The 22,533-nt window shown below is 43.6% G+C and overlaps 1 protein-coding gene across 3 annotated transcripts in view; it reads right to left on the reverse strand.

The window, feature by feature from the left end:
* The window catches only part of pigx (phosphatidylinositol glycan anchor biosynthesis, class X), a 44,221-nt gene that overhangs the window by 6,083 nt on the left and 15,605 nt on the right, over positions 1-22,533 (reverse strand). For 2 of the 3 annotated variants that reach the window (XM_078209189.1, XM_078209190.1), the window contains 4 exons: positions 18,844-18,979; positions 14,116-14,329; positions 9,036-9,136; positions 354-525 (listed from right to left, as the gene is read on the reverse strand). In XM_078209189.1, the coding sequence (XP_078065315.1) occupies positions 382-525; positions 9,036-9,136; positions 14,116-14,329; positions 18,844-18,979 (595 nt within the window). In that variant the 3' untranslated portion in view covers positions 354-381. Of the gene's footprint in view, positions 1-222; positions 526-9,035; positions 9,137-14,115; positions 14,330-18,843; positions 18,980-22,533 lie in introns of all 3 variants that reach the window. The other variant, XR_013497438.1, reaches the window with a different exon arrangement.

Genomic DNA, 22,533 nt, shown 5'->3' on the forward strand with positions numbered 1-22,533 from the left:
AAGAGCAGCAGAATGGGATTAACTGGATAGCTCTATCAAAGCTCTGACATAGGAATATTGGGTTGAATGGCTTCCATTTTTGGATGCATCTACTCTTAGCAAACAGAGCAGTTCTACCACCTCCCCGTCCCTGCCATAAATTCTGAGCATTGGAGAATGCATATGAACATTGCATTATCTGCAAGCACTCAAGAGACCAGAAAACACCACGCTGATACTAACTTCACTGGCTGCACACTTGCTTGGACTATCAGTGTATGCATTAATTGGCAGTTGTTGAATAAATGAAGAGGATTCCACATCAGTGTGTTATTCCAAACTATTCCAGGAATAGCCAAGACTGGAAACTGCACCTTTTGACAGCCTTCCATCACCCTTAAGTTAGTGTTCAAACTCGCCATGTATCCACACAGCTCTAAGAAGCAGGCTGCAGCACAAAATGGTGGTGAGTAAAGTTGTCGTGATCACAAGCACTGCATCCTTCTTCTGGCCGACAGGAACCTGTAGTGTTAGGGTTTCTACAACCTGCAAAGAGGTGGAAAATCATGAGATACAGCAACCGAAACAGGAAAAGATTCTGTGGCTTCGTAACTTGCAAATGGAAAGCAGTCACAACATTACACTGTACATCCACACTGAAATTCACTATTGTGGGAGTGCTTTTAAGAATAGTGCAACATTTACTTCTAGTTCAACAGCAAATTATATGAAAAACAGTTAACTGTGTAAATATAAACCCCCAAATTAGAGAGTGCTGCTTGATAGGAACAGAGAATGCCTAATCAGAGACAGAACTCAGCAAGCTGAGTATGCTGAGCTCCTGTTTTTGTGGAAGTTGAACTCTGGGATAATAGGAATATATCCAAGGCAGTTACATCAGCATCACAAAGCATGGTAAAAGTGTTCCAATGTACTTCCAAATTACCCTCTACTTTCCTGACCTACACAACGCCCTTAATCCAACTCAATTATGAACATAAAGAACGTTTAGCGTAATAAAACACCCCAAGGTGCTTCACAGGAGCATTATAATGCATAATTGGACACAGCTACATAAGGCAAAAGTAGGGCAGATGGTTAAAGTGGTGGGTTTTAAAGTAGCGTCTTAAACAAAGTAGAGAGCGTTGGAGAGGTTCATGCAGGAAACCCAGAGCTTTAGGCATCAAAGGCACGGCCATCAATGGTGAGGTGATAAAAAAAGGAATGCTCAAGAGGTCAGAATTAAATGAACTCTGATATACCGGAAGATTGAGGACTGCAGGGGATTATAGACAGTAAGAAGTTTAACAACACCAGGTTAAAGTCCAACAGGTTTATTTGGTAGCAAAAGCCACACAAGCTTTCGAAGCTCTAAGCCCCTTCTTCAGGTGAGTGGGAATTCTGTTCACAAACAGAGCTTATAAAGACACAGACTCAATTTACATGAATAATGGTTAGAATGCGAATACTTACAACTAATCAAGTCTTTAAGAAACAAAACAATAGGAGTGGAGAGAGCATCAAGACAGGCTAAAAAGATGTGTATTGTCTCCAGACAAGACAGCCAGTGAAACTCTGCAGGTCCACGCAACTGTGGGAGTTACAAATAGTGTGACATGAACCCAATATCCCGGTTGAGGCCGTCCTCGTGTGTGCGGAACTTGGCTATCAGTTTCTGCTCAGCGACTCTGCGCTGTCGTGTGTCGCGAAGGCCGCCTTGGAGAACGCTTACCCGAATATCAGAGGCCGAATGCCCGTGACCGCTGAAGTGCTCCCCAACAGGAAGAGAACAGTCTTGCCTGGTGATTGTCGAGCGGTGTTCATTCATCCGTTGACGCAGCGTCTGCATAGTTTCCCCAATGTACCATGCCTCGGGACATCCTTTCTTGCAGCGTATCAGGTAGACAACGTTGGCCGAGTTGCAAGAGTATGTACCGTGTACCTGGTGGATGGTGTTCTCACGTGAGATGATGGCATCTGTTTCGATGATCCGGCACGTCTTGCAGAGGTTGCTGTGGCAGGGTTGTGTGGTGTCTTGGTCACTGTTCTCCTGAAGGCTGGGTAGTTTGCTGCGGACAATGGTCTGTTTGAGGTTGTGCGGTTGTTTGAAGGCAAGAAGTGGGGATGGCCTTGGCGAGATGTTTGTCTTCATCAATGATATGTTGAAGGCTCCGGAGGAGATGCCGTAGCTTCTCCGCTCCGGGGAAGTACTGGACAACGAAGGGTACTCTGTCCACTGTGTCCCGTGTTTGTCTTCTGAGGAGGTCGGTGCGGTTTTTCGCTGTGGCGCGTTGGAACTGTTGATCAATGAGTCTAGCGCCATATCCTGTTCTTATGAGGGCATCTTTCAGCGTCTGGAGGTGTCTGTTGCGATCCTTCGTTGTCCAGTACTTCCCCGGAGCGGAGAAGCTACGGCATCTCCTCCGGAGCCTTCAACATGTCATTGATGAAGACGAATATCTCGCCAAGGCCATCCCCACACCCCCACTTCTTGCCTTCAAACAACCGCACAACCTCAAACAGACCATTGTCCGCAGCAAACTACCCAGCCTTCAGGAGAACAGTGACCAAGACACCACACAACCCTGCCACAGCAACCTCTGCAAGACGTGCCGGATCATCGAAACAGATGCCATCATCTCACGTGAGAACACCATCCACCAGGTACACGGTACATACTCTTGCAACTCGGCCAACGTTGTCTACCTGATACGCTGCAAGAAAGGATGTCCTGAGGCATGGTACATTGGGGAAACTATGCAGACGCTGCGACAACGGATGAATGAACACCGCTCGACAATCACCAGGCAAGACTGTTCTCTTCCTGTTGGGGAGCACTTCAGCGGTCACGGGCATTCGGCCTCTGATATTCGGGTAAGCGTTCTCCAAGGCGGCCTTCGCAACACACGACAGCGCAGAGTCGCTGAGCAGAAACTGATAGCCAAGTTCCGCACACACGAGGACGGCCTCAACCAGGATATTGGGTTCATGTCACACTATTTGTAACTCCCACAGTTGCGTGGACCTGCAGAGTTTCACTGGCTGTCTTGTCTGGAGACAATACACATCTTTTTAGCCTGTCTTGATGCTCTCTCCACTCCCATTGTTTTGTTTCTTAAAGACTTGATTAGTTGTAAGTATTCGCATTCCAACCATTATTCATGTAAATTGAGTCTGTGTCTTTATAAGCTCTGTTTGTGAACAGAATTCCCACTCACCTGAAGAAGGGGCTTAGAGCTTCGAAAGCTTGTGTGGCTTTTGCTACCAAATAAACCTGTTGGACTTTAACCTGGTGTTGTTAAACTTCTTACTGTGTTTACCCCAGTCCAACGCCGGCATCTCCACATGGGAATTATAGAGACAGGGAGAAGCGAGGTCCGGCAGGTATTTGTAAAAGGGTACATTTTAAAATTGAATTTTTAAGAAATCATTTATCGGGTTTGGGCATAGCTGGTTAGGCCAGCATTTATTGCCCATCCCTAATTGGGGGGGGGGGGGGGGGTGGGGGGTGCGTCAGGGGGGTCATGAGGTGTGTTACGTGCCACAGGATTCCTTGCCTTTGACCTACACTGGTAGCCATAGTATTTATATGGCTAGTCCAGTTCAGTTTCTGTCAATGGTGACCCCCCCAGGATGTTGATAATGGAGGATTCTGCGATGGTAATACAATTGAATGTCAAGGGGCAATGGTTAGATTCTCTCTTATTGGACTTCCCAATTGTCAGCCCAAACCTGTTTATTGTTCAGGACTTGCTGTATTTGGACATGGACTGCTTCAGTATCTGAGGAGTCACGAATGGTGCTGAACATTGTGCAGTCATTAGTGAACATTCCCAGTCCTCATCTGATCATGGAAGGAAGGTCATTGATGAAGCAGCTGAATATGGTTGGGCCGAGGACACTACACTGAGGAACTCCGGCAGAAATGTTCTGGAGCTGAGATGATTGACCTCCATCGCCACAACCATCTTCCTTTGCGCCAGTTAATATTCTAACCGTGAGGGTTTTCCCCTTGATTTCCATTGCCATACTCCAAATGTTGCCTTGATGTCTAGGGCCTCACCTCGGGGGTTCAGCTCTTTTGTCCATTATTGAACCAAAGCTGTAATGAGGTCAGGAACTGAGTGACCCTGACAGAACCCAAACTGAGTGCTGTGAGCAGGTTATTACTGAGTAAGTCCTCAGCAATGCTTGACAGCGCTGCTGAAGAATCCTTCCATCACTTTCCTGATGATCGAGAATAAACTGATGAGGCAGTAATTGGCCAGGTTGGACTTGTCCTACTTCTTGTATACAGGACATACTGGAGCAATTTTTCCACATTGCCGGGTAGATGCCAGTGTTGTAGCTGTATTGGAGCAGCTTGGCTAGGGGCACGGCGAATTGTGGAGCACAAATCTTCATTCCTACTGCTGGAATATTGTCAGGGCTCATAGTCTTTGCAATATCTAGTGTCTTCCGCTATTCCTTGATATCACGTGGAGTGAAGCGAATTGGCTGAAGAACACACTCAGGTTTTTGCCCTTGTTGAAGCACTGAAATGGCTCTTATCAAATCACAAGGAACATAGAAACTAGAAGCAGGAGTAGGCCATACGGCCCATCTAGTCTGCTTTACCATTCATTTTGATCATGGCTGATCAACGAATTCAATATCCTGATCCCCCCCTTTCCACCCCCCATATCCTTTGATCCCTTTAGCTTCAAGAGCCATATCTACTTTCTTCTTGAAATCACACATTTTGGTCTCAATTACCTTCTGTGGTAGTGAATTCCGCATGTTCACCGTTCCCTCGGTGAAGAATTTCTCCTCACCTCAGTTCTAAAAGGTTTACCCCTTATCCTCAAACTATGACCCAAGTTCTGGAGTCCTCCACCATCAGGAATATTCTTTCTGAATCTACCCTGTCTAACGCTGTTAGAATTTTATAAGTTTCTATGAGATCCCCTCTCACTATTCTAAACTCCAATGAATATAATCCTAACCAACTTAGTCTCTCCTTATACAACAGACCTGCAATCCCAGGAATCAGCCTGGTAAACCTTTGCTGCACTCCCTCTGTAGTAAGAACATCCTTCTTCAGATAAGGACACTAAACTGCACACAATACTTCAAGTGTGGCCTCACCAACGCCTGGTACAATTGCAGTAAAACATCCCTACCCCTATATTCAAATCCTCTTGCTATGAAGGCCAACATACCATTTGCCTTCTTTACTGCCTGTTGTACCCGTGCGCTTACTTTCAGTGACTGATGTACGCAGACACCAAGGTCTCGCTGAGTATGCACCCCTCTCAATTTACAACCATTCAAGTAATAATCTGTCTTCCTTTTATTGCTACCAAAGTGGATAACCTCACATTTGTCCACATTATACTGCATTTGCCATGCAGATGCCCACACATTCAGCCTGTCCAAATCACACTGAAGCATCTCTGCACCCTCCTCACAGCTCACCCTCCCACCCAACTTTGTATCATCTGCAAATTTGGAGATAATAGAGTCAGTTCCCACTTCCAAATCATTAATGTACAACGTGAACAGTTGGGGTCCTAGCACAGATCCTGCGGATCCCCACTAGTCACTGACTGCCAATCAGATAAAAGACCCATTTATGCCAACTCTTTGCTTCCTATCTGCTAACCAGCTTTCTATCCATCTCAAGACATTACCTGCAATCCCATGTGCTTTAACTGTCTGTTATGTGACACCTTGTCCAAAGCCTTCTGAAAGTCTAAATAAACCACATCCACTGGTTTATTTGGATTTTCAGAATGACATTCTTTGTGACTGAGAAAGTTAAAACTTCCCTCCTCATGCTTCTCAACTTGTCTGCAACCTTAAACTCTGGCCGTCAGTGTACCCAAACAGGTGCTGGAATGTGGCGACTGGGGGATTTTCACATAACTTCAATGCGGTGTTAACGTAAGCCTAATTGTGACGCTAATAAACAAACTTAAAACTTGGCTGACCACAACATCCTCCTCCAATGTCTCTATTATGCAGCTAGGTAAGATTGCATTTACCTATCTAATCATAGCCAGAGTATCCCTTGAAATGGCTTCTCTTCCTGCCCCCGCACTGTTATCTCTACTGTCCCCAAGGATCTATTCTTGGCTCCTTCCAATTCCTCAGATACCTGACAACATCAACCAGAAATACAACATTCGTTTTCACATGTATGGATACACAATTGTATCTCACCAAGAGTTGATGCTAACTTATCACACCACTTCCCTCCAACTAAATATTGGGAAGAATGAAACAATTGTCCTCAATCTCTGCTCCAAATTATGTTCCCTAATTATCACCTCCATTTTTCAGCATGGCAATTGTCAAGAGTTTTGCCTTATAAACTAGACTGTTTGCAACCTTGGTGTAATATTTAATCTCAAGTTGAGCTTCCATATCCCTTCCATCACTAAGACCATCTATTTCCACCTCTACAACATCAGCCAAGTACTCCTGCCTCCACTCATACTTTCATTCATGCCTTTGTCACCTCTAGGCATGAATATTCTAACACACTGTTGCCCGCCCTCCCTTCATAAAACTTGAGGTTATCCAAAACTTTGCATATCACTCCTATGATCACTGATCTACATTGGTTCTCAATAATTCAAAACTCAATAAAACATCTAGAATTAAAAGTCTAATGATGACCATGAAACCACTGTCAATTGTCATTAAAACCCAACTGGTTCACTAATGTCCTTTAGGGAAGGAAACCTGCCGTCCTTACCTGGACTGCATGCGACTTCAGACCCAGGATGAAACCAACAGATGGAGCACCCAGTATCAACCTAGGCACCAGAAACAAAAATGGCAAACCCAGTATTGTTGGCCCTGCAAAGTCCTCCTTCGTAACATCTGGGGCTTGTACCAAAATTGGGAGAACTGCTTCACAGACTAGTCAGACAAGTTTGATAGTCATACTCACGGAATCATCCCAGACAGCACTATCACCATCCTATTCCATCAGTAGGACTGACGTGGAGGCGGTGGTACGCAGTTGCCTTGGGTGTCCTCAACATCATCTCTAGACCATGAAGTCTCATGGCATCAGGTCAAATGTGGGCAAGGAAACCTCCTGTTGATAAACATGCATCATCCCTTCTCAGCCAAGGAATCAGCTCCTCCATGTTGACCACCACTTGGAGGAAGACAGAGGGTAGCAAGACTTCAACGTCCATCGCCACCACAGACCAAGCTGGCCAGGTCCTAAAGGACATAGCTGCTAGACTGAGACTTTGGCAGATGGTGAGGGAACCAACAAGATGGAAATACTTGACGTCATCCTCACCAACCTGCCTGCTGCAGATGCAACTGTCCATGACAGGATTGGCAAGAGTGACCGCCACCCTCCATCATGTTGTGTTGTACTACCACCATGCTAAATGGGATAGAGTTTGAAGAGATGTAGCAACTCAAGGCTGGGCATCCACGAGGCACTGTAGGCCATTAGCAGCAGAAGAATTATACTCAACTATAATTTGTTACCTCATGACCCGACATACCCTACCTTTATCATCAAGCCAATAAACAGTGCAGGAGGACATGCCAGGAGCAATGCCAGGCATACCTAAAAATGAGGTGTCGACCTGGTGAAGATACAACAAAGGACTACTTGTGTGCCAAATAGCATAAGCAGCAAGTAATAGACAGGAGCGAAGCAATTCCATAACCAATGGATCAGGTCTAAGCTCTGCAGTCCTGCCACATCCAGCCATGAATGGTGGTGGACAATTAATGAACTCACTGGAGGAGGTGCCACAAATATCCCCATCGTCAATAATTGAGAACCTTTCACGATAAACACATCAGTGCAAAAGATGTGGCTGAAGCATTCACAACAATCTTCAGCCAAAAGTGCCAAGCGGATGATCGATCTCAGCCTCCTCCACAATATGTCCTTTGAAATGGCTCAGCAAGCCACTCAGTTCAAGGGCAATCAGGGATGGGCAATAAATGCTGGTCCAGCCAGCGACGCCCACATCCTATGAATCAACAAATAAACAATCATCCATCTATGTGCTGTAACCAAAGCTCAGAAGGCTGTCATGCAATCTCAGCTTGTGCCATGGAAGCTCAGACTTTTTGCCACAGTGCAAAAGGTGACATAACACTCTTGCAATCTGTTCTCTAACAAACCTGCTCCCCAAAGAACATTTAATAATAAAGCTTCCTGTTGAGACACCTCTCCTCTGCTAGCAGCTTGTCCTGCTCTGAGGCTTCTGCTCATTCTCCCAATCATGCTCAATGCCAGGAGGAAGTACTAAAAAGCCACCATCCATGTCTGGAAGGAACTGGTTTGTGCACAAAACTTTCAGTCACCAGAAAAGGACCTCAGCACCCATGGAATTACAGCAACAGCCAGAAGAAATATCCGAGTATTTGATGATGCCTTTACATGACGCTGAGCAGGAGGGGGTGTGATCCAGCTGTGCAAGGTCAAGAGAGATTGTAGAGGGGAGTGCAGCAGCAATAGCATAAAATCAGCGTTGCACAGTGATTGATGCTATGATCTGCCTGCTCTGCGTACATCTGGTGGATGTTAGATGTGGGCATGTCAAACCCTTCACCTGGTGTCTGGCCCACTTTGCATCAGAAATGTGTATACATGCCTAGATACCATTTTGGAACCCCATCTCTGTTTACCAACAAACATTTTCACAATTGTATTAAATGAAGAAGGAAATGCAGAAGGATGGTTTGTTTACAAACTGAAAGGGTGGTAAGTATGTGAACAGGTTACTGACAAAGGTGATTTCAGGAAACTCCAATTGGTTTCAAGAAGAAATTGGACAGGTTCTCAGAAAAGAATAGATTGATCAGCTAGACATATGAAAGTTTTTCTCCTGTCTGAAACCATTAATAGGAGCATTACAACTATATTTATACCAAATAATGCGCTCTATTACTGTTTTTACCAGAGGTCCAATGGAACAAATGGGAATAATTTTGCTCATTTCTACAAAAGGTGCATAGAAAATACAAAGGGAGCACAGTTTCACCCACAGAGATGGTAGTGTTTCTTAAATAAGTTACCAACTTACATTCCGATAGTTAATATTCAGCCAGCTACAGATATTGGGGCTACTTGCTGAGCAGGGAGCCTCAGTCACACCAAGTTTCCAACTTTCCACTAATGAATTATCTAAAAGAGACAAAAGAATAAGAGGAGCAGATTCTCTTCCTAAATTAGGATTTAAAAAAACAGAAGTTATTTAACAGAGTAATAATTTGCATAGGCTTTTAGTAATGAGACAGGAGAGGAGGTGAGTTTTGAGATAAAGATAAAATACTGCAGATGCTAGAAGCTGAAACAAAAACAGAAAATTCTGGAAAATCTCAGCAGGTCTGACAGCACCTGTGGAGATGAAACATTGGCTCTATTCTCTCTCCACAGATGTTGTCAGACCTGCTGAGACTTTCCAGCATTTTCTGTTTGGGTTTTGAGGTGTTGAGCGTAAGCATGGATTTCAAAAGGTGACAATTATGCATGACAAACACCAAATATTTTGAGACATTTTAGATAAGGGAAATGCAATGCATAGCGTACATGAACTTTAAGGAAGACTTTGATAAGGTACCACAGCATATAAACATGCATGTGAACATAGAAATTAGGAGCAGGAGTAGACCACTCGGCCCTTCAAGCCTGCTCCGCTATTCAATAAGATCATGGTTGATCAGACTCGAACCTCAACCCCACATTCCTGCCTTTCACCCCCTTGTTAATCAAGAATCTATTTAGCTCAGACTTAAAATGTTCAAAGACTCTGCTTCCATTGCCTTTTGAGGAAGAGAGTTCCAGAGACTCAAGACCCTCTAATTCCTCCTCATTCTGTCTTAAATGAGCGACCCCTTGTTTTTTAAAATATTATTAGATAAAATTAAGGGTCATGAAATGAATGGGGAAAGGGTTGGTTGACAGCAAACTGGATTTAAAAATGGATTAAAAAATAGTTAAAAGGGAGAAACAAGTGAGAAAGGGTTAATGGCAGTTTTACGATGTGGCTGCCTCACAGGGTTCACTTCAGGGATCATTTCAGTTCACTGTGCGCATCAATAATTCAAATATAGGTCTAGAGGGAAAGATGTTGAAAGTTGCAGATGGTATCAAAGTAGGATGTACAGTAAAATCTTGAACAAAGGGCATAACGATAAGATGTGGTGCAGCTTGGCTAAAAGATGGGATCAACTGTCAGCAAGTGAGAGCAGATACATGTTGGTTAAAACGATTAAGAGCAATAATTGTACTATGATTGAAACAGGCTCAGAATGGGCGAGCAAAGAGATTTGAAGGGTACATGTTCACAGGACATTAAATCATCACCTCAAAGATGCAAATTAAATGCAAGTCTTTCTTTCCACATTGTAGGAGGATATTGAGGCTTTAAGCAGATAACTCACAGATCTACTCGGATGTTGCCTGGTATGAGCAAATACACATGAAAAAATGAAAGTTTTTTGTTAGACCAATGCAGATTATGAGGGGATCGGATTGAAGTGTTTAAAATTAAGAAAGAATTTGGACAAGCTAGATGAAGTAGACCATCATCAGTAGTTGAGGAGGTCGAGATCAAATGGTCATAAATACATGATTAAATGCCTGAGATTTAGAACTGACAGCAAAAAATAATTTTACTCTAAATTGTGAGGCTTTTCAAATTCACTCACAGTATTAATGGTGGAGGCAGAAATAATTTCAACTTTCTTTAATAGGTTAATGAGGAAATGGCAGAAAAAGAGATATAGGGACAGCAGGTAAATGTGAATTTCCAAACATAGGACAGTCAACACCATGGTTGGATCAAATAGCTGTTTTTTTTGTGTGGTAACTTTATATACATTTTGATGTAACTAATCACATGAAGAGGAGACCTGGTCAATTACAGACAGACTACTGCTAGCTAACAGAAATTCCAAGTACTAATTTCTGTACAGAGGTGACGCTACAATTGCCCCACAGTTGAGAGGGGCACGCAAGACCAGAGCCTATGATTGCCTATTTTAGTGGATGGATAGTTACCAGCTGCACTGCCCACCTGTAATAAGTAATAAGAAATAGGAGCAGGAGTAGGCCATCCAGCCCCTCGAGCCTGCCCCGCCATTCAATAAGATCATGGCTGATCTGATAGTGGTTTAGTTCCACTTACCCGCCCGCTCCCCATAACCCTTAATTCCCTTATTGATCAGAAATCTATCTACCTGTGACTTAAACATATTTAACGAGGTAGCCTCCACTGCTTCAATGGGCAGAGAATTTCAGAGATTCACTACCCTCAGTGAAGAAGTTCCTCCTCAACTCTGTCCTAAACTGACTCCCCCTTATTTTGAGGCTGTGTCCTCTAGTTCTTGTTTCATTTCTAAGTGGAAAGAATCTCTCTGCCTCTACCCTGTCTAGCCCCTTCATTATCTTATATGTCTCTATAAGATCTTCCCGCAGCCTTCTAAACTCCAACGAGTACAGGCCCAATCTATTCAATCTCTCCTCATAAGCAAACCCCCTCATCGCCGGTATCAACCTGGTGAACCTTCTCTATACTCCCTCCAAGGCCAATACACCCTTCCGCAAATAAGGGGACCAAAATTGCACACAGTACTCCAGTTGCAGCCTCACCAGTACCTTGTACAATTGCAGCAAGACCTCCCTGCTTTTATATTCCATCCCCTTCGCGATAAAGGCCAACATTCCATTTGCCTTCTTGATCACCTGCAAACTGAGTTTTTGCGATTCATGCGCAAAGACCCCCAGGTCCCTCTGCACAGTAGCATGTTGTAATTTTTCACCATTTAAATAATAGTCCATTTTACTATTATTCCTTCCTGACCTGTTTATCTGCCCAAGGGCAAAACCTTCCATTAATTTTCAAAACAGCGTATTGCGTGTTTTTATAAGTCCTGCATCAATTTAAGGTGGAGATGGGGCTATTTTGTCTACTTGTTCTCATTGTGTTTCGGTACAAGGCATTGAGAAAATGCAAAGTAACCATCTCAGGAGGGAAGTGTCGACAAAACCTGTGAAGCTGTTTGGCAAGACCAAAATTTAAGGTCTCTCATTGTGTGATCATTTATATAGATATGTGAAGTGAAAGTTAACAGGGTTAATCCCCAGCCAAGTAAAATCCAAACATACAAAATTCTACATTTCTTCCTCAACTTTCTTCAGCAGTACACTAAAAAGCTATACTTATATGCTTAGTCACTTGGAAAATGGACATCTGTAAATAGTGATTCACTAAGAGATACAGAAGTGCAGATTTTAATCAATCACAGGAGAAAGAATTATTACAGAACCTGGTCTTAACCCTCCTAAACCAAATGATCACAATTTCTGTTCATAAATCACAATGGAACCAGAGGACTTAGTCCATTACTAACTCCCAATTTAAAACATGTAGATAATTAAGTCCACCTATGACATTTTATATAGCACCTTTAACATATTAAAACATCCCAAGGAGCTTTACGAAACAAAATATGGCACCAAGCCACATTAGGAGATTTAGGCGGCATGGTGGCACAGTGATTAGCACTGCTGCCTTACAGTGCCAGGTTCAATTCCAGCCTTGGGTGATTGTGTGAAATTTGCACAGGGTTCCTCATTAACCTATTAAAGAAAGTTGCAATTATTTCTGTCTCTACCATTAATACCGTGAGTGAATTTGAAAAGCCTCACAATTTAGAGTAAAATTATTTTTTGCTGTCAGTTCTAAATCTCAGGTATTTAATCTTGTATTTATGACCATTCGATCCATACCTCCTCAGGGTTATAGGGTGGGGGGGATGGGGGGTGTGGTGGTGACGACTCTAGGTTAAGAGGAGTCAGAGAGTTGGTGCAGACTTGGTGGGCTAAATGGCCTCCTTCCGCACTGTAGAGATTCTATGATTCTAAGTTGGGTTCCCAGCCCTTCAGCTTTCAGTCGGCATATCCTGAGCACTGTCACTCACAACTCAGGAGCAAAATTTGTTCAAAGCTGATGGATTTTTTATTTAAATGGACAGGTTCGAAGATTAGCAGGCTGACATTTCAGCAGATTGCATTGAAGAGCTGCTGGCTGTGCTGACTGAGAAATCTGGGAGCAATGACAGTGCAGGATGATTCTGGCTGTTGTTTCAAGGTGACCGTGATCATTAGCAGGTAATTGGATTACGATTAGTAACAGGTAGGATACTTGCGTGTTAAGCCTATTACCCATTGACTATGTCTTTCAATAAATTAAATTATTTTAGTTATAACTAGAATCATTGCTAGTTATGTGTTCTTTCAGTGAGTTACTAGTAGTTATTGATGGAATTAAAATTCCTCCCATCTCTGGTTGTCCATTAATCCCTTTCCCACCCTTGGATATCCCTCTCCCCACCTCTTGATTTCCTCTTGCCCCCTTTCCATCATTTACCTCCCCCTCTCTCCAAATCTGATTTCCACTCTTTTCTGCCACCCTCCCATCTCACGCTTGGTTACCCCTCTCCCACCACCGTTACCCTGCTTGCAGGTGGATGTCTGGTTCTCTGAACTCCTTGCGCAACAGCTGCCGCACAAAATCACAAACAAAGATATTCAAAGGCATGAAACCCAATCTTTGTAGGGTAAACACAATAAACACTTGCAGAAGACATGTGGTCAAACCTCTGGAGATGTCAGCAACCAGAGTTGGCAGTTCTACTTACGAGTTTGTCTTTACAATAAAAGTTTTCATTAGAAAAGCAAGCTTGCTGCAATCTACAGCACAAAAGCCAGCCCTGTGTGGGTGCAAGCTAGACAGATGACAGGTTTCACCTGCTCTTCGTGCTTTGTTGGCTGACCTGGACTGGAACAGCAACTCAGGGCACTGCATCCCTAAATTATGGAGGGGGAAAATGGCCAGAGTTTCCACTCAAGGTTGCAATCCAATGACTTCTTGCTGGTAAACATAGGTGTAGGAATTGTCTGTGGAAGGGATTGGCAATTGATTAACTGTGGTGCAGACCCACAGTAAATAAAGAATGTAGTCTCAGCGAGTGAGAAACAAAACAACAGCTGGACTTTATAGAACCAGAACCAAACAGTAGCAGGAGTCAGGGGAGAGGACAGAAAATTGGAAATCAAAAATACAAAATGGAAACCACCCATTCTAATTTGTTACATACTTTCCTGGCAATGAATCATCAACTGTGGATCAGCAAGGGTCACCAAAGCAGTAGCTTCCTCGGTGTCTGATGGCCGGTGGTATCGTACATGCACAGGGACAGTGCCAGTAAAATGTCCACTATGTTTGGGGCCAGGCTTTAGGTAGATGATAATTGTGAATGCTGTTGACAAATATTCTGGAGGTTCGATGTCGATCTCATTCTGAATGAATACCTGCACAGCAGTTACAACTGTTAACAAACCAGCACCAATAGCAAGGAACAAACAACAAGCACTGTCGCTACACACATCCAAATGAATAATTCTCAATAGTTACTACTACCAGTTTACAACACAATAGTGTTAGCACTATTGTTGCTGTTGAAATAAATGGCATTGCCATGTACCCAATGGTTGTAATAGTGTAGAATGTAGAATAGTGTAGAATAGAATGTACAGCCATTTTTACATTTGTGGTGATTGCCCCTTTAAGGGCAGCACAACAGAGTAGGGATCACCTGCCCTGGATGACCAATCAGGACCCCAGTGGGATGAGTTCTCCGAGGCAGAGGCATTCCAAAACTAACTGCAGACATGCTGATGGTCTTGTAGATCCTTGTAAGTAAAATCTTTGTCGTTCAAAGTCTTTGAAAGTGCATCATTACGACAAGACTCCAAAAAGGACCTAAATGAAAAGCTCTCCTGCATTTATTGTGCAAGGTACAGCAGCAGACATAGCTGTCACAGGATGGCTCTAAAAAGAAAATTTGGGCATAATGGTGTCATGATGTCAGCACCAAAACATAGCAGCAATTCACTTACAGGCCTCAATGAAATCAGCAACAGGCAGTATATGTGGAAAACACATCTAAATGCATGTCAGGTGTAAGCTATCAAAGTCCTATACAGCTTTTATAATGCTCTATAACAATGCCTGATGGTAGGAATAATATACCTTAGATACAACTTATGTCCACCTTGTTCCATACTTGGATCAGGAATTATTGAATGGGGCTGTGTATGGAACGTTACCCTGAATTTAATATATGCAGTACTTGACCTTGCTTGATGGTGATATTGCAGTTTTATCCAACAACAAATTGTACTTACATAGCACCTTAATATAGTAAAAACACCCCATTTGCTTCACAGAGAAATCATTAAACACCAGGCCACAAAGAGCTACTAGAGCAGATGACCAAAAGCTTGGTCAAAGAATAGGTTTTAAGGAGTGTCTTAAAGGAGTTAGAGAGTCAGAATAGTTTAGAGAGAGAATTCAAGGCTTATAGCCCAGGCAGCTGAAGGCAAGACCACCAATGATGGAGCAATTAAAATCAGGCATGCTAAAGAAGCCAGAAATGGAGAACCACATATCTGGAGAGGTGTTGGCCTGGGGGAAATAGAAATAAGGAGGTGCGAGGTCATGGTGGAATTTGAAAACAAGAATGAATTAATACTTAACCAGTAGTCAGAAAAGGTCAGCAAGAATAGCAGTGAAATGTGAATGGGATTTAGTGTTAGTACACAGGCAGTGTTTTAGATGACCTCAAGCTTTGCAGAGGGTAGAAACAGAAAATAGGAGTAGGCCATTTGGCCCTTCGAGCCTGCTCCGCCATTCATTATGATCATAGCTGATCATCCAACTCCATAACCTGTTCCCACTTTTCCCCTATATCCTTTGATCCCTTTAGCCCCAAGAGTTATATCTAATTTCTTCTTGAAAACATACTCTGTTTTGGCCTCAAATGTTTTCTGTGGTACTGAATTCCACAGGCTTACCACTCTTCGGGTGAAGAAATTTCTCCTCATCTCAGTCCTAAATGGTCTACCCGTATCGTCAGGCTGTGACTCCTAATTCTGGACTACCCGACCATTGGGAACATCCTTCCTGCGTCTACCCTTTCTAGCCCCATTAGAATTTTACAGGTTTCTAGGAGATCCTCTCTCATTCTTCAAAACTCCATATAATTCTAAATCGACTCTGCTCTCCTGTTTTTGCTATCAAAGTGGATAACCTCCCACCCAGCTTTGTGTCATCTACAAATTTGGGGATATTACATCTAGAATATACATTGTGAATAGCTGAGGTCCTAGCACTGATCTCTGCGTTGCCCCACTAGTCATTGCCTGAAACTTGGAAAAAGACCCATTTATTCTTATGCGTTGTTTCCCATCTGTCATCCAGTTTTCTATCTATCTCAATACACTACCCCCAATCCCATGTACTTTAATTTTACATGCTAGTCTTTTCTGTGGGACCTTATCGAAGCCTTTTGAAATCCCAGAAAAGCACATCCACTGGTTCTCCCTCCAACTCTTTTAGTTACATCCTCGAAGGATTCCAGAAGATTTATCAAGCATGATTTCCCTTTCGTAAATCCCTGCCAACTCTGTCCAATCCTGCCCATTTTCCAAGTGCACTGCTATTAAATCTTTGATGATGGACCCACTACCAATGTCAGGCTGACTATTCTATAATTCCCTGTTTTCCCTCTACTTCCCTTTTTAAATAGTGGGGTTAACATTAGCTACCCTCCAATCTGTAGGAACTGTTCCAGAGTCCATAGAATCTTGGAAGATGACCACCAATGCATCCATTATTTTGAGTGCCACTTCCTAAAGTACTATGGGACGTAGATTATCAGGTGCTGGGGATTTATCGACCTTCAATCCTATCAATATCCCCAACACCATTTCCCTACTAATATTGATTTCCTTCAGTTCCTCCCTCTTACTAAATTCTGTGTTCCCCAACATTTCTGGCATGTTATGTGTGTCCTTCTTTGTGAAGACAGAACCAAGTATGCATTTAGTTGGTCAGCCATTTTTTGTTCCCCATGATAAATGCCTCTGCTTTTGACTGTAAGGGACCTACTTTGGCTTCACCAATCTTTTTCTCTTCACATACCTGTAGAAGCTTTTAGTCAGTTTTTATGCTCCCCGCAAGTGTACTTTCATACTCTATTTTCCACTTCTTATTTATTCCCTTTGTCCTCCTTTGCTGAATTCTAAACTGCGCCCAATCTTCAGGCCTGCTGTTTTTTCTGGCCAATGTGTGGCCAGAAAAAGCCTCTTCCTTGAATCTAACTCTGTCTCTAACTTCCCTTGTAAGTATGGTTTGGCCACCTTTCCTGTTTAATTTATTTTTGTACCAGACAGGAATGAACAATTGTTGCAGTTCATCATGCGCTCTTGGAATGTTGGCCATTGCCCATCTACGATCATCCCTTTTAAGTAACATTTTCCAATCCATCATAGCCAACTTGCTAGTTGCAGTTTCAGGTCCCTAGTCTCAGAATCAACTACATCACTCCATCTTGATGAAGAATTCTATCATGTTAAGGTCGTTCATCCCCAAGCGGCTGTGCACAACTGGACTGCCAATTATTCCTTTCTCATTACACAATACCAGTCTAGGATGGCCTGTTCTCTAGTTGGTTCTTCAACATATTGGTCTGGAAAACCATCCTGATCACACTCCGGGAATTCCTCCTCTTTGTTTGTTACTAATTTGATTTGCCGAATCCAGATGCAGATTAAAGTTACCCGTAATTACAGGCATTTCTTTATTGCACATGTGTCTCTAGTCTCCAGTTTAGTGCCATCCCCAACATCACCACTACAGTTTTGGGGTCTATACACAACACTCCCCCCATTAATGCTTCTTGCCCCTTGGTGTTTATCAGCTCCATCCACACAGATTCCACATTGTTGGAGCTTTTATCCTTCCTCACTATTGCGTTAATTTCCTCTTTAACCAGCAATGCAACCCCATCGCATTTTCTTTTTTGCCTGCCCTTCCTAAATACCAAATACTCCTGGATGTTCAATTGCCATTCCTGGTCATCCAGGAGTCTGTTAGAATTGTCAAGTCTAGGGGTAAAAAAAGACATTGATGAGGGTTTCAGCAAGGAAGGTGCTGTGGCAAGGTGAGGGGAATTCTAGTGATTCTAGTGGTACTGACATATGGTTGGAAGCTCATCTCAGGGTCAAATATACCACAGAAGTTGCGAACTGCCTGGTTTACTCTCAGACAGTTGCCTGGGGGAGGGCTGCAGTTGGTGGCATGGGAGTGGAATTATGGTAGGGACTGAAGAATTGCTTTCAGTCTTTCCAGCATTTAAAGGGAGGAAATTCCTGCTCATCAGATAAGCAATCTGATAATTTAGAGATAATAAAGAAATGGCATACCTTAAATCCAACTTCAGGCAATGTTATAGTCATACACAACTTTTATAATGCTCTTTGACTGATAACTCTTGCACCTAAAGATTATTTAAATCTATTTTCCACCACTGGATGTATCACCTTACAACCCAACTTTCTCTCCTGGCTCCCATGCTAGCTGATGTTGTTAACAGTTAGGTTCTGTCCTTAGGTTCTGTCCCTCTCTCATTCAAATCTGCCATAATCATCCCCTCTCCTCAGAGCACCACACCTTGACCCACCATCCTTGCAAGTGCCATCCCATCTCCAACCGCCCTTTCCTCTCCAAAGTCCTTGAAAGTATTGCAATGTTTCAAATTTGCCCCCATCTTTTCTAGAACTCTATGTTTGAATCCCTGGTGCCATGCTCCCCCCCCACCCCCCAACTCCTCCATTATCTCTAGAAGAGATGGATTATAAAATTAACATTGCCACTGTGAGGGAGTAGGATATGTTTTTCCACGAAGTGACCAAAAGTAACTAAGCAAGGTTACAATACGACTACCTCGTCCTTTTAAAAATGATAAATAAAGCAATCATACCTCTTCACTCATATGCTCTCGTAGTGACGCAAGCTCAAATGGATCCACATAAACTCCTTGGGGTAACTGCGCCTCAACCATAATGCAACAGTCTTGGTGAACACCTTCATCAAGGTCAACATCCATTACTAACTCTCTACAAAAATTAACAAGTGGTCAATTAGTCACAATAAGTCAGACTCTTACCTGTTCATCAATGTATTCTCCAAATTAACCACATGAAGAATAAGACATCAAGATTTATTTTCTCATGTTCCATATCTTGCTTTAACCTTGAAACTTTTTTGGAACTCTCCTCTGGCTCAGTGAGTGAAGACATCGCACAGTATTGAACCATTAGAACAGAAGATCCATGATTCTGCCTGGTCTGCATGGAAACATATCGCATCATGATATAGGAGAGGAATGGAAGCGCGGAGTGTAAAATTGGTAGAGAATGATGGCTGGAGGAAAGGTTTGGTCTTTCCTGGATTTATACCAGATACTGTCATACAGGTTCAAGGAGTAGGGAACCGCTGACAATGTCGGATTAATATTCTTTATTAAGTCAAGTCAATGAGATAATAAAACAATCTCTTACATGGAGTGAATTTGAATTTTATGTACCAAAATACTCAAATATCCCAGGAGATATTACCATTGCTGCATAAAAATTTACAAAATAGGAAAAGGAGTAGATCATTTGGCCCACTGAACCTGCACCACCATTCAGCATGATCCTGACTGACCGTTTAGTCCAGCTACAGCTTCTTGCACTAGCACCACACGTCCCTCGATTTCCTTAGTATCCTAAGATCTTGAACTTTAACTTAAATATATTAAACAGTTTTCTGGAACAGAGAATTCCAAAAGATTCACACCACTTTAAATGAAGAAGTTTCTCCTCATTTGAACCTTTTAAATGGCCGACCACCTATTCTGAGACGGTGACCCCTAATCTCCAACCGAGGGAAACAGCCTTTTGGCATCTTCCCTTTCAGGACCCCTAAGAATTTTATATGTCTCAATTAGATCATTTCACATCTTATGAAACTCTAGAGAATGTAAGTATAATCGATTCAATGTCTCTTTTTAGTGCACCCCAGGAAATCAATCTGGCAAACGTATGTTGTGCTCCCCCTAGTGGGGCAATTATATCCATCTTTAGGTAAGGAAAGCACAGTACTCCAGATGGGGGGCCCTATTTTACCATTTTGATTCTACGTGCTGGGTGGACTTGAAACCGGGAGTGTTTCAGATCCAACTTTTAGACCCGTTCTCAGGCGCCCCCATACACACTCTGCCTGAAAAAATATCAATGATTCCGAATTGCACTGCACAAGCCTGTGGGCGGGGCGCAATGCGCCCGAAACCCTGCAGCTGCGATCGGAGCCTCCAACTGCACATGCGCAGAAAAAAAAAATGATAGAATGCTGCTCTCCTGCCCCATCCCTCCCAGGCCAGATAATGCCTTCCCCTGGCCTGCACAAACATTGCCCACCCCCCCCCAAAATTACTGACCCGCTTATCCCCCCCATCCAGACCGATCGCAGGCCCATTCCCCCTTTGTCCCCCACTGATCACAAGCAGAGTGGCAGTGGACCCCCCCCCCTTCCCCCCACTGATCACAGGCAGACCAGCAGCGAATCCCCCTTCCCCCCCCCACTGATCACAGGCAGAGTGGTAGCAAACCCCCTCCCCCCGACTGATTACAGGCAGATTTGCAGCAGACCCCCTCTTCCCCCTCCCCCCCCCACTGATCACAGGCAGAGTGGCAGCGGACCCCCCCTTTTACCCCCACTGATCACAGGCAGAGTAGCAGCAGATATACCCTTCCCTTCCGCCCCCCCCCCCCCCCACTGATCACAGGCAGAGTGGCAGTGGACCCCCCTTCTTCTCCCCACTGATCACAGGCAGAGTGGCAGCAGACCCACCTTCCATCCATCCCCCCCACCGATCGAGCAGAGAGCCATTGGACCCACCATCGATCTCAAGCAGAAAGCCGTTGGACGCTCTGTACTTACCTCCTCGCTAACCCTCACTGATAGAGTGCCCAAATCGAATTTATATGGAGCATGTCTGTTTCGCGCTGATTCCGGATGGGCAAACGTGGTGTTAAAGGGGGAAGTGCTGGTAAAGTCGGGCGTGCAGCCCATTAAGTCAATTTAAATGCATGCATTTTCAGGTCTTGGTAAAGGGGGAACCGGCACGGAGGCAGGCACGAATCGCGCCACTTGCCTCACGCCTAACTTTATCAAGTTTGCACATCCGAAAACGGGCACAACGCGATGGTAAAATTGGGACCGTGGTCTCATGAAGGCTCTCTACAATTGAAGTACTTGTATACTCCAATTTTTCTGTAACAAAGACCAACATGTCATTTGCTCTCCTAATTGCTTTCTGACTTTGTAATTTGTTACAGTAGTTCCAGGGATACGTCAGACTCCTATTTATTGACTACAGCTCAGCCTTCAACACCATTATTCCTATGAAACTCATCTCCAAACTCCATGGCCTAGGCCTCGGCTCTTCCCTCTGCGACTGGATCCTGAACTTCCTAACCCACAGTCCACAATCAGTAAGGGTAGGCAACAACACCTCCTCCACGATCATCTTCAACACCGGTGCCCCACAAGGCTGTGACCTCAGCTCCTACCATACTCCTTATACACCTATGACTGTGTGGGCAAATTCCCCTCCAACTCGATTTTCAAGTTTGCTGATGATGCCACCGTAGTGGGTTGGATCTCAAACAATGATGTGATAAAATGAGATAGAGAAACTGGTGAACTGGTGTGACAATAATAATCCCTCCCCCAATGTCAACAAAACAAAGGAGATTGTCACTGACTTTAGAAAGCGTAGTGGAGAACATGCCCCTGTCCACATCAATGGGAATGAAGTAGAAATGGTTGAGAGCTTCACATTTTTAGGTGTCCAGATCACCAACAATCCGTCCTGGTCCTGGTTCCCCCCATGCTGACACTATAGTTAAATAAGCCCACCAATGCCTCTACTTTCTCAGAAGACTCAGGAAATTTGGCATGTCAGCTACGACCCATACCAACTTTTACAGATGCACCATAGAAAGCATTCTTTCTGGTTGTATCACAGCTTGGTATGGCTCCTGCTCTGCCCAAGACTGCAAGGAACTACAAAAGATTGTGGACCTACCCAATCCATCACGCAAACCAGCCTCCCATCCATTGACTCTTTGTCTACATTTCCCGCTGCCTTGGCAAAGCAGCCAGCATAATTAAGGACCCCAAGTACCCCGGACATGCTCACTTCCACCTTCCTCTGTCAGGAAAAAGATACAAAAGTCTGAGGTCACGTACCAACCGACTCAAGAACAGCTTTGTCCCTACTGCCATCAGACTTTTGAATGGATCTATCTCGCATTAAGGTGAACTTTCTCTACACCTTAGCTATGACTGTAACACTACATTCTGCACTCTCTCCTTTCCTTCTCTGTGAATAGTATGCTTTGTCTGTATAGTGCGCAAGAAACAATACTTTTCACTGTATACTAATACATGTGACAATAATAAATCAAACCAAAAGGAACTTCTGTATGTGCATAGATTGGGGAATTTGAGACTGTTTCCTTGGAAAAGAGAAGGTGAAAGATTGAATAGAGGTATTCAAAATCATGAGTGGTCTGGACAGAGTAGATAGGGAGAAACTGTTCCCATTGGTGTACTGATGCAT

The sequence above is a fragment of the Mustelus asterias genome, chromosome 3, assembly GCF_964213995.1.
Source record: "Mustelus asterias chromosome 3, sMusAst1.hap1.1, whole genome shotgun sequence".
NCBI lineage: Eukaryota > Metazoa > Chordata > Chondrichthyes > Carcharhiniformes > Triakidae > Mustelus > Mustelus asterias.